Genomic DNA, 13,478 nt, shown 5'->3' with positions numbered 1-13,478 from the left:
GTCCACTTAAAGGATTGCTGTAGATCATGAGTTATTATTTTTCTAATTGCCATTGTCTGTTTGGTTCTACATTAATTTTACAAGGCAGGCATTGTTTTCTCAATATTAGTCAGGTATAATATTGGAGATCATCTGCAAATAAGTTTAGTTTATATTTATGTTTACCCATACTGATAACTGTTACGTTTGGGTCCTGTCTAATTCTTTCTGCAAGCGGTTCAATTACCAGTGCACAGGAGGAGGGAGACAGGACATCCCTGTCTTGTACCCCTTTCTAAAGCAATTTCATCAGATAATGCATTATTTTTGGACATTTTTACTTTAGAATATGTACATAATATGTTTTATTAAATGTATTATTTGAGCTGGAAAGTTGAAGGCATCCAAAGTTTTGAATAGAAAAGGCCATTCACGACGGTTGAAAGCCTTTTCGGCATTAACAGCCATTAATGATAAATCTACATCTTTTTTTGTAGCATATTGTATTATACTGAAACATGTTCTTGTATTTGTTTGTAATAGGGGTGTGAACGTTTAAACCAAGTTAGGATCCTTAACGTTAAGAAAAATCCTAAAAACAATGTTTTTCCCCCACATAATTAAAACCACAGTGCAGGGCTTCCTGAGTGGTGCAGCAGTCTATGGCACTAAATCGCAGTGCTTTAGGCATCACTACAGACCCGGGTTCGATCCCAGACTGTGTCACAACCGGCCGTGACCGGGAGTCCCATAGGGCGGCGCACAATTGGCCCTGCATTGTCCGGGTTAGGAGAGAGTTTGGCCAGGGGGGCTTTACTTGGCTCATTGCACTCTAGCGACTCCTTGTGGTGGGCCGGGCACCTGCAGGCTGACTTCAGTCATCAGTTGAACAGTGTTTCCTCCGACACATTGGTGCTTATGGGTTAAGCGAGCGGGTGTTAAGAAGAGCAGTTAGGCGGGTCATGTTACGGAGGACGCATGACTCGACCTTTGCGTCTCCTGAGCCCGTCAGGGATATCACAAACAGAGTCAATTATTTTTTTAATTCACAGTGCAGTTATGATAAAACATTATTTTCTGTGTTATTGCCTAACTAGACTATGGCTATGAAGGCCTGGGGAAAGTTGTGTAATTGAAATAAAACCAGAGAGGAAGAATTTGTGAGGCATGCAAGACAATTAAGGCATTGTGAGATGCAGATTACGATGACATATGCGCACGGTTCTGCCTGCCCGTCCTCTCTCCCTGGCCTGCCTGCTCTTTCTCTTCTAAATCTTCTTCTAGATTTAATAACCCTGAAGAAAGAAAGCTGTAGGATCAGTCAAGCTGTTATTTAATTCATTTCCATAGAAGCTATTAAAATGTCTATTTATCTTAAATAATTATAACTGGTTTGACATGTACAGTTGAAGTCGGAAGTTTACATACACTTAGGTTGGAGTCATTAAAACTCTGTGCCTTTAAATAGCTTGGCAAATTCCAGAAAATGATGTAATGGCTTTAGAAGCTTCTGATAGGCTAATTGACATCATTTGTGTCAATTGGAGGTGTACCTGTGGATGTATTTCAAGGCCTACCTTCAAACTCAGTGCCTCTTTGCTTGACATCATGGTAAAATCAAAAGAAATCAAGACCTCAGAAAAAAAAAGTCTGGTTCATCCTTGGGAGCAATTTCCAAATGCCTGAAGGTACTATATTCATCTGTACAAACAATAGTACGCAAGTATAAACACCATGGGACCACGTAGCCGTCACACCGCTCAGAAAGGAGACACACACAGTCTCCTAGAAATGAATGTACTTTGGTGCGAAAAGTGCAAATCAATCCCAGAACAACAGCAAAGGACGTTGTGAAGATGCTGGAGGAAACAGGTACAAAAGTATCTATAACCACAGTAAAACAAGTCCCATATCGACAACCTGAAAGGCCGCTCAGCAAGGAAGAAGCCACTGCTCAAAAACCGCCATAAAAAAGACAGACTACAGTTTGCAAACCTGACAACAAACCTGACTCAGTTACACCAGCTCTGTCAGGAGGAATGGGCCAAAATTCACCCAACTTATTGTTGGAAGCTTATGAAAGCTTCCCCGAAACATTTGACCCAAGTTAAACAATTTAAAGGCAATGCTCTCAAATACTAATTGAGTGTATGTAAACTTCAGACCCACTGGGAATGTGATGAAAGAAATAACAGCTGAAATAAATCGTTCTCTCCACTATTATTCTGACATTTTATATTCTTAAAATAAAGTGGTGATTCTAACTGACCTAAGACAGGGAATTTTTACTAGGATTAAATGTCAGGAATTGTGAAAAACTGAGTTTAAATGTATTTGGCTAAGGTGTATGTAAACTTCTGACTTCAACTGTATTCTTTTTGTGAGGCCTCAGAGGTGTTTACCAGGTTTATTTACAATAAAATAAATAGCACACTTTGAGTTTAACTTAGTTGTTAAACTAGTAGTTGTTGGCTCTCTTCAAAAGTAAAAGATCATATTCCTACTTAAGTTCCAAAAATGTATTTTCTTCTTTACCTCGTAAATTAAAGAAAAATAAATCATTAACTCAGATTTAACTCTGAGATTATCATTCTCCTGATGTACACCTTAAAAGCATCCCGAGTTATTTTAAGGGTTGGCTTTTCTCTGTCGTATATGTCTACATTTGTAATGGCAAAGGTCTTTATTATTCCGTTTACGCATTTAATACATTTTGGGTCTTGAAGATGCACTCTGTTCATTCTCCATATTCTGTCACTAAGTGTATTTTATTTTGGTGTAATTAAGCATGATACTGGAGAATGATCCAATATCACTATATCATAATAGTTCAATTAAATAAAATATTCATTTGTGGAAAAAAAAATGTAAGTCTCTCATTCTCTAAGAGCTAATGAATAAAACCTCACTGAAAAGGCAGAAGGTAAATCCCCAAGCCACACGGGAAAAAGAGATAGGTATTTACTTAATTAGCCCTGTCCAACATTTTAATTGATAAGGGATCTAGAGGTGCACCTAGTGACGTCTCCACTCTCTCCACTCCAGTGCTCTGCTCTACCAGATAGTTAATCCCTGCAATCATTCAGCTCTGCCAACAGAGACAAATTTAGTCTAGCGCTCAGGTTAGGTTCCAAACACACAGACAGACACACACTAGGGATGGACTCACGACCAATCAGAATGACTCAAATGCACATTGCAGAGGTAAACAGCAGAGTTTCTGCTTTTCTTCGATAGTTTGGCTAACAGACACTACGAAAGAGAAGTCTGATTTTCGCAATGATAGAACTGATTCAGTTACAAAAACATATTTTCTGGTGAGTGTTTTGCATTGTTCTGTGTCAGGTATTATGGAAACTCCATTAGGTGAGTGCCTGTGATTGCTATTTGAAGTGGGGGAAATAGGACTTCCTGGAGGGCTAAATACCCTGCAGTATGTTAGCTCGATGCACCGTTATAAAAACTACATACAAAAGTTGGTTTATTAAAATTTTAATTTCAAATTGTATATCCTTGCAGGTCAAAATGTTTCTCGGATAATGTAATTTAACAACGCTTGTTCATTAAATAGGCCTACAAAAAAATGTCAAAAATGAACATGAATTCATTTGAATATTAACGTTTGTTCGGATATTCGATTAACCGTGCCCGTCCCTAGTTTGAACGCACACACACACACAAACAAACAATCAGACAGGATAACACACAACAGACTTGGAAACACTCCAACTACACACACAACAACTTTGGGAAATAAACTTGGGTGGTGATTACATGCTCCTGAACCAGCAGAGGTATGATGAAACCAGTCTATTTATGCCTTGGTTGGTTGGTCGGTTCATTGGCCGGTGTGAGATTAGAATGCAGACAGAGATACCTGCTGCAACTCTTCAGGGCCTCAGAAGGAGGACAGACAGAAAGAAAAGAACCACACAATGTTTTCTCTGTTTTCACACACTGGAGACACTGACCCAATAGAATAAAAAAAAGAGAGGACAGGAGAAAAAACATATATTCTTTCTCTCACAATCTCTGTGCACACACACACACTCAGATAAAGACACACAGTGTGTGTAACAAGCCTGCTCTAAACCTTGGGAGAAGAGGCTCTGGGCAGAGCTGAGGATAAGATAGAATAAGATAAAGGGATAGAGGGAGGGAGGGAGAGAGGATAAAAAAAATCCCCCTCCATGAGAACAAATCCTCTGAAAAAGAACCAGCCCTGTGTGTGTGTGTGTGTGTTTTTGTCAGGCCTGCCTGATTAGAGAGATAGAGATCTTAATGATGCTGCAAGTAGCACTGGAAAAATACAACTCTCCTTGTCAACAAAGTCTGTGTCCCAAATGGCACCCTTTTCACTATGTAGTGCATGTAGGCCCTAGTCAAAAGTAGTGCACTATATAGGGATAGGGTGGCATTTGGGATGCAGTTAATAATGGACGGAACATATGCAGCCGGTGGGGTGGAGAGAAGAGAGAGAGAGAGAGATCCATTAGCTACGGTTTGGTCCAGTGAGAGTAAAGGGGTGAGAGGGTTACAGATGAGAGGGGTCATAGGTGAAAGCGGGAGAGGGAAAGAGACGAGCAGGGGGGGGATGGAGGGAGAGGTGATAGTATTAGGTAGAGTGGGGGGGGTATGGGTGAGCAGCAGGGGAGTTAGAGGTTTCATCAAGAGGGACATGGGGGTGAGAAGGTGAGAGGGGTAGGGGGTCAGTCTTAGGGCCCTGGGTGATGAGGAGCTATGTGATGTGTGAAGTCAGTGTGCCTATGGGTAATAAATAGGATGGATCCGTTCCTTTGCACTCTCCACGACGTGTGAGTGTTTTCCTATCTGAGCAGTAGCACACGTTAGCGTGCGTATGTTTTTATCCGAGCGCATGCATGTGTTTTGATTGAGTAGGGACACACTGTATGTCGACATCGTCTGTTGCCGTTTCCAGAACACCAGGGGGCTGGTGGGTCAGGAGGGGGAACGGGGGAGGAACTTAGTGAAGTCTTCAGATTAACCGACAGGAAGGAGAGGAGAACAAGAGGTCACGACACTGGGGTCACTGGATGTCCGTCCAGAGGAGATGGAGCCCCCATCCAAACACGCACACAGACACACACCGTGCTCACCACTGGTCATGTGTGACACACAAAAACAAGATCACCAGCCTGACAGCCCGGTAAACAAGCCCGACACAGATTGTGAGTGAGAGAGAGAGAGATCCGCGTCTGTGTTTTCCTCATCAGCCCTGTTTTCCCGTCTCAGCTCAAAAACGTTCTGATTTACAAGCTTTAATTAATATCAAACTACCACAGGTTTAGCTTTATGGCTTTTCACTGAAGGGAAATGTACTCCGCGGATGACCAAATATACACAGAGCTAAAATAAAGACGTTGATAGAGAGATGAATTATTGAAAAGCCTGCATGGAAAAGTGATTCAGTCAGAGTTTATAGAGTCACATTTAGTTTCACGTCAAATCTCGTTTTACGAGTGGGATTATCAAGGTTTTAAAAACATTACATTTAGGTGGTCAATTTATGGTTCTTTGCGGTTCTACAAGCTGTCGCATCGACAAGGGGGGAGGAAAGGAGGGAGGGTTGCAGAGGGAACCACTAACACAGCAGAGCCTAGGGGAATGTATTACACAGAGAGTTGCTTCTTTGCCTGCATCCTAAAAGGAACCCTATTCTCTACAGAGCCCTATGGGCTATGGTCAAAAGTGCATTATAAAGGGCATAGGGTGCCATTTGAGACGCTGTCCTACAAGTCTCACATAAAAGGCTTTCCTTCTCTCCCTCGCGACAACTTCTCACTGAAGTGCTTATCGTGCAATGGAGTGGGTTTCATTGTCCCCCTCGCTCAAAACCAAAACTGTCAACAATGCCACGGTCACAGCCAGGCCTCCAGAGTACCCAGTAACACAAAAACACCTGCCACAAGAGGAGAAGCACGGGACGCAATCACCAGGAGAGTTTAGTTTACACTCAGTTTACCTTTTCATCCATCCCTTGTTTCCTTCAACCAGATATTTTTTTTGAAAGACCATGTCATTTTCTTGTCCCTCAGTTGTCCAGAATAAACATGGCGCCCTATTCCCTGTGGGCCCTGCTCATTTGAGAAACCTCTCTAAAGAGGACCGGGGGACAACATTAAAAAGTCTCCCATGTCGTTTTCCACTGCCCCAGGCCCCAGCTGTAGATAGTGTACTGTGGTTTATTGTATTGTGAAGCCAGGCAGGTCGTGTTAGGGTTCAGTAGTTAGGCAGTGGTCCGAGTCCCAAATGGCACCCCATTCCCCTATATAGGTCTCTGGTTAAAAGTAGTGCACTATGGAGGGGATAGGGTGCCATTTGGAATGCAGTAGCGAGAAGCCTTTAGTTTCCTCTGAGCTGAACTCCAGCAGGCAGCTAGCTACTGGCCGGACGGTGTTTTCATTGTTCCCCTGCAATTCTTAACCTCTCAGGAATTCCTGCCTCTACCAGGAAATATGGTTTACAAGAACAGGCACCAAGCCTAGGCATCCACGTCACTAACCTAACCCCCCTGCACCCTCCTGGTAATGTCTTCCCCTTTGCCCCCTTATACCCCTTTCCCCCCTGGTAGATCCTCCTGGCTCATCCCTCCGGAGTCAGACCGCGACCCCCAAAACAGTCACACATGCCCTCTTGGACCAGAGTCTGAAACTGTCTGCCTGTGTTTCCCAAATGGCAGCCTATTCCCTATAGTCAGCTACTTTTGACCAGGGCGCATAACCCCTGGCCCGTGTTGGGTAAGAGATGGATATTTGGATGTTAGACATCGATAATCCAGATAATACCAGACCCTTCATGTGAAAGTTCCTCTCAGATTTCCTGCGGTGCAAAAAGGTGTGCGGGCTGGTGAACTTCAGTTCTTTCTCAAAGCCACGTGACGAGAACATGGATTGTTCACTGTTACTGCAGAGTTGAGGACCTCAAGGATCAGATGCTTGGATGAAGTATGTGTGTTTCTAATGAAGAGCATCAGATGAAAATTATCTCTCTCTTCCCAGCCCCAGGGGTGTTATTTCAACCCCAGATGATGACACCCCCCCCACACACACACATGATAAGAGTGACGAGGAGAAGTAGGCTCATCTCTTTCTCCCTCCCTCCCCATGTCTCAGAGAGGGCACCTTACCTTTCATCAACATCATATGAACCTCTCAGCTTGAACATAGTCAGGCCTTGGAGATGGCAAAATGTTACTTGTTTACCACTGAACTGCAAAGCTACAGTAGTTTGGCTGAGCAAATGCGAGGCTGCTTAAAGGAAATATATATGAAAAATGTCATAACTACTTGGAAAAATAGCATAGATGGAAGTATCACTATCGATAACACTGACACATAAATAAACAAATGTTTGATTTCCTGCCAGTGCTTTAGAGCCAGCTCCTTGAATGAATCCCAGTCACAGCACCATGGGGGGGGGGGGTTGCATTCCCAAAAACACAGGACAGAGAGAGGACACTCCCATGCTATTTGTGATTCCCAGATGGCACCCTATTCCCTACTTAGTGTGCTACTTTTGACCAAAACTTGTGCACTATGTAGGGAATGGGGTGCTATTTGAGACATAACCATTGCCTCTATCCGTTCCATTCTATCTCAACCCAATTATGGAATGATGGTGGGATGTTTTCTAGGAAGAGACTATTCCAGAAGGATTGCTCTGTATTAAGCTAAAAGTAATTCCTAGTTCCTCGTCTCCCTCTTCTCCCCTCCCTCCCTCCCTCTCTCCTACACCCCCCATCCCACATTTCTCCCTCGATCCCTCACTCTCCTTCCCTCCCAACATCCCCCTCTCTTTCTCTCCCTCCCTCCATCCATCCCTCTCTCCTTCCCTCCCTCCAGTCCATTGGAGCCATCTGTGGAGCAGAGGGATGGAGGGAGGGAGAGAAAGAAGGAAGGGATTGAAGGAGGGAGAGAAGAAGGCATAGAGGAAGAGGAATGTCTACATACAGAACATGTGGTCTGGGAAATAACCTTCTTAATGACACACAACACAGTGCCTCCAGCCCCCACCCCCACCCCCACCATACAGAGAAAGCAAAGTCTTGGGAAAGTAATGTGGGGGGCATGTTGGTCAGGATACACAGACACCGTCTAGATCTGGAGCCGTATGTATCAAGTGTCTCAGTGTAGGAGTGCTGATCTAGCATCAGGTCCCTGTTAGTGTCCATGCAATCGTATTCAGTGTGATCTTAAATGCAAAACTGATTCTGAATCAACACTCCTACTCTGAGACGCTTGATACATATGGCCCCAGTCCTGAGTCTGACCAGTGGTTACCTCCCGGGTTGTAAATGACAGGTTCAAAAGCTTCCTTCACATGTATGCAGACTTAATAACACAGTCATAATCACAAGTTATGAAAAGGCCCAGAGTTTTCGTGTTCGGATCCCCTTAGAAAAACTCTGGTACCTTGCTTATGTATTACGTCGCCTTCACTGTCATTAACGTGTCTAGCCAAACATTGTCTAACAAAGTGAGACATAAATAACTCGACAGACAATTCATTTACATTTAGAAAATATGCCAACAGCTTTCTCAAGTTGCCTCGCACGCATAGATGGACATCCAGGACCCAGTGTGCATTTTTAAACAGCAGTGGCTTTCCGTCCTTCCTGCCTTTGAGCCTGGCTGTTTTCTTTGTAACACCATTAAGCTGACAGAATGTCATTCTTATGGCCCAGCCAAGTCCTGCATTACCGTTCAGGCCAGGCAGCATCGGGGAGTCCACTCCAGACACACACACACACACACACAGTGGTGTGCAAGAGAACAGCTGTGTGTCAGTACGGGTGGTTTTGATTTTAGGTCCACCTGTGTCTCTGTTGGCACCTGTTTATGTGTGTGTATTGGTTCAGCTTTTGGCAAAGAGCTCAACTCCCAGGTATTTGCTGTGGAGGTTTTCAGACCACTTTTATGGCTGGTATGAGAATCACAATATAATCATCTTCCAAGTTCGATTGATCACCCAGACACTGTGTTCATGCCACATTCACATTGCATGAAACTTGCAAAGTCCCAGGGAAACTTATAGTTCTAGCAGGTTAATATTTAACTGTGTATTATTTGTAGACACTTAGATATCAGAAAAATAGGCCTGCATCTAAATCTCTCAGTGGAGTCTTGTTACAATAAAGGAAGCCTTGTCTTTTAAGTAGCAAAAAAACTATTATAAAGTTGTATTATTGAAAGAATCTGAAAATAGGATTAAACAGTCACACTGGTCTCAGAAAGTCACAGAGAAGAATGCCTTCCTTTATCCCGTTAAAATTGCTGCTTTCCTAATTTCTCACACTTAATCTGAAAAGGTAATCTCCTTTGAGAAGAGGCCTCAACTACAAACTCTGCAGGAAAGAGACATATGCGGATTTTCTGCTGGTAAACCCTCAACTGAGCTAGATAGTGAAACAGTGGTTTACTCTGAGATTGACAAAATGATAGTTTGAGTTTCACCATCAATGAGATTGACAGGCAATGCACGACTCTGGTTTTGAGGTGAACCGCATGAGTTCTGCTGCTTGGGATTCGGAGGACTCCTATACCCCTTGCATAATAAATAGGCACGTTTGTTGTATGAACCTGTGAGATTTCCTGCAGCAAGCGAATATATGTGGGAGATATTAAATAGGCTACTTCATTAAATAATACAACGTTATAAACTCACTGAAAGGAACTCGAGTGTCCCGACATAATCCCGTTCAGTCTTCAGAAGTTCGTTCAAAACACACACTCTCAGACGTAGCTGTTTCTCCAAATCTTTCCCGCTTTCGCCTTTCCCGTGTTCTCCTTTGCTTTCATCAGTCATGGTGATAACGCAATTCATGAAGGCGATATATTGTCTGCGGAACGTTTGATATTAAAAAGTTTAATTCAATTGTTGCCGGAAAAAAGTTTGCAACATGGTTTAAAAGTGGAGGTGAATCTCCATTCACTCACTCACTGCGGTGCAAACGCACTCAGTCCAAATGAATAAAAAGCCCTTTATAACACACTGTACGAAACAACCAAAACAAAAAAATCTATTTGACAACTTCGCCGCTATAAACGCTCAAATTTCACGATCAAATGCGGAGACCCTCGCTTAGTTTCACACGCCTGCCTGACTGAGAGAAAGGAAACACAACAGCGGTACGCCTCTGGACATCAGTCAAACTACTTGACTCCTGTTTAGACCTTCATCCCAGTTCCAGCCTCCCAACTCATTCTCGCTCTTCCACCCATAGACATAGTTAGACGACGCAACAGTGTATATGTCGTATTGTGGAGTCTATGAGCAGTGGCAGGGCCAAACTCCATTATAAAATAGTACATTTTCTTCTTCTACAATCTCTATGGGATTGTACACTAACTGCATACTACCACCTGGAGTGTGTTGTTTGAAATGGTATGAAGCCAAGGTTGGTGATTTGCTGCAAAGTGGAATGTTTTCTCACAAGTATAACTAATTGGCTGACCCCCCACCCCCATGACCTGGATGGAATTATGTCATCCTTCCTTAACCCATAGAAAGTCCCACCCAGTTGACTAATTCAAAATGGTGAAAGTCCTAAAATAGGCTTTTGTGCACTAGAGTCTTCTATCTATCTCTATGCTTCCACCCAACCACCACCACGGAGAGGACAGGAAACCAACCCTGGGAATGGCCGCCAGGAGACCCAGGTTATGTCCCCAATGACATGTCCCTAATGGCACTCTATTCCCTACACAGTGCACTACTTATGAGGTATAACACTAACCCAGACATACTGTTTTGGAGTTTCTCACTATTTATAGGCCTGCTATCTGGGGTTTAGAAGTTATGTATTAGCCTAACGCAAAAGTTACATTTAATGTGAGAGAGTAGTTATTATTATACATTTTTAATACATGTACTTTAGTAATTTAGCAAATGCTCTTATCCAGAGTGGCTTACTGGCCATCTGTCATTCAGGGCAGAGCCCCACCTGTTTTGAGCCCCATATTTTTTAGCAAAAAAAAAAATATATATATAAAAATGGGGGGGGGGTTGCCTGTTTTGCATGTTATTTTGATAGTACTATGTGTCACATATCAGTTTGCAAACAGTAAAACATTTCAATTAAAAATCATTGAGTTAATTAAGCCTCCATACAAACATGGTCTCTTTTGCTTACTTGAGTAAGGCAGCTCCCAAATGCAGGTGTTTCAGCCTAGCTCAGTGCTTTCTGTGGTGGTGGGGTAGCCAGAGGAAAATAAGGAGCGTAGGGGTTAGTAATGTTCTCTAGTTGCGCCGTGATTGGCTCAGTGTTCTGTCACTAATGGGGACACTACATCCCTGCCAAATCTAAGTGTACAGCTCGACAATTCAAGCCCATTGGGTGCTGCCAAAGAGTTACATTAGAAGTGCCCATCCAAGAAGGCTCAAGGTCATTGGCCACAGATAAAATGACGTCAAACCACGTTATATCTACAGTAGCTTTGATTGGACTGTCAGCATCTTACTTTCAAAATCTTAGCTAGCAGTCATCATCATGAATCAAGTCGACAATATACTGGCAAATATGTTTTATTCCTTGTCATAAGAAGATAAATAATGAAGAGAAATTATAGATTAAACGTATTGGTGCTCATTGGCCCTTGGACAAAAACATTACACAACAAGTTGAAAATCGTAAATTCAACAATGAATGGTTTGGAAGGAATCAGTGGCTAACTGCAAGCATTGCAAAGCAATCACTAGCCTGCTATTAAGTGGAGTGGGTGTGTGGTCCCATTTCTGAGTTTAAGGGTCTCTTTTCCAAACTAAAATGATAAACATTCCACATTGGCCATACTGTCAATCCAGCATGATTTCAGCTGCACTCAAAACAACTGTTAACTCGGGAACTGGGATATTTGATGTCAGTGAGTTCAAGACAACTGGGAACTCGGAAAAAAACTAGCTCTGGGAACTCGGGAAAATACATTTTGAAGTCAGGAACTCGGGCCTCTTTCTAGAGCTACGACCTGAAGTGATTGATGATTCAATCTTGTTTTTTTCCCCAAGTTCCAAGTAGTCTTGAAAGCACAATAAATCCAGAGAATGCCAGACTTTGATGACAAAGTTTGATGAGCACAGCACAGCTATGCTGCTGCATAAATGATGTATAAATGATGTAATGTACCAGGGAAATATGTATAAAGTAAAGTAATGCTAAGTAATGCTAAGTGTATGTTGTACAGTAGCCCATGTAGCTGTTAGTAGCCCAGCTGTTAGTAGCTGCCCATGCCTCACCCCTCAATTATTAATTTTTTACCCTTTTCTCCCCAATTTTGTGGTATCCAATTGTTAGTAGTTACTATCTTGTCTCATCGCTACAACTCCCGTACGGGCTCGGGAGAGACGAAGGTTGAAAGCCATGCGTCCTCCGAAACACCAAGCTGCTTCTTAACACAGCGCACATCCAACCCGGAAGCCAGCCGCACCAATGTGTCGGAGGAAACACCATGCACCTGGCGACCTGGTTAGCGTGCACTGCGCGTGGCCTGCCACAGGGGTTGCTAGTGCGCGATGAGACAAGGATATCCCTACCGGCCAAACCCTCCATAACCCGGATGACCCTAGGCCAATTGTGCGTTGCCCCACGGACCTCCCGGTCGCGGCCGGCTGCGGCATTGCCTGGGCGCGAACCAGAGTCTCACAGCTAGCACTGCGATGCAGTGCCCTAGACCACTGCGCCACCCAGGAGCCCCCCCTCTTAATTTTGCCTACTGTTCTGACTTGGTGGTGCACATGGAGCCTATAACCTGTTTTAGAGAACTGTAATTATTGAATATTGTAAGAGCTTTAATTGTTAGCTTATATGCCCCCTTTATTTATCCTACAGTTCTGACATTGCGTACAGGGAGAACACTGTAAGAACAGCCCATGTTCTGAATTCTGTCACTGTACATTTCAAATGTGCTGAACAAATAGTTACATTTACTACGTCCGTCCTAGCTCGCTCATTAATGTCTTAATTGAAATTAAGTATTACCTCTTATCCGCTTGTCACCCTTATGCCATAGTTTCTACATCTCAATTGTCATTAGAAACCACATTTCTTTAAGCAAGTCAGCCATATCACCTATGTTTGTTTTATTAGGCAGTAAATGAGGCTGAATGAACTGCCAGACAAGGCTCCGCTGATAGCCAAGTGTAGCAGTGGTAAGGTGTTGGGACTGCTGTTGGGACTCTGCTGTTGGGACAGCTTTATGTAGGCTCTAACATGCCATAATTTCCACAGAGTGCATTAATTTTAAGATATAGGTTTAGACAATCACATATCACACAGTCATAGTAAGTACATTTCTTTCATCAATAATGAAATGGTGGTACTTATCAGGTATTTACATACTGGGCTATTAAGTTGTGGGAAGGAATACAATCTACACCACAACTGACTGGAAACAAACATAGTCCTACATTTAGGAAATCGCTAAATTAATATTGATTGGGAATATATTTTTGTTGTTTTTGTTGCCAGTTTGGCAGTCTACTAT

At 43.0% G+C, this 13,478-nt stretch overlaps 1 protein-coding gene across 4 annotated transcripts in view; it reads right to left on the bottom strand.

The window, feature by feature from the left end:
* Positions 1-10,156, bottom strand: part of prex2 (phosphatidylinositol-3,4,5-trisphosphate-dependent Rac exchange factor 2) — a 245,216-nt gene extending 235,060 nt beyond the window's left edge. For 2 of the 4 annotated variants that reach the window (XM_052504945.1, XM_052504946.1), the window contains exon 1: positions 9,664-10,154. In XM_052504945.1, coding sequence (XP_052360905.1) covers positions 9,664-9,822 — 159 coding nt within the window. In that variant the 5' untranslated portion in view covers positions 9,823-10,154. Of the gene's footprint in view, positions 1-9,663 lie in introns of all 4 variants that reach the window. The other 2 variants (XM_052504948.1, XM_052504947.1) reach the window with 2 other exon arrangements.
* Positions 10,157-13,478: the final 3,322 nt, after the last annotated feature.

Source organism: Oncorhynchus keta, chromosome 4 (genome assembly GCF_023373465.1).
Source record: "Oncorhynchus keta strain PuntledgeMale-10-30-2019 chromosome 4, Oket_V2, whole genome shotgun sequence".
Classification (NCBI taxonomy): domain Eukaryota; kingdom Metazoa; phylum Chordata; class Actinopteri; order Salmoniformes; family Salmonidae; genus Oncorhynchus; species Oncorhynchus keta.
This window is presented reverse-complemented; position numbering and strand designations above follow the sequence as displayed.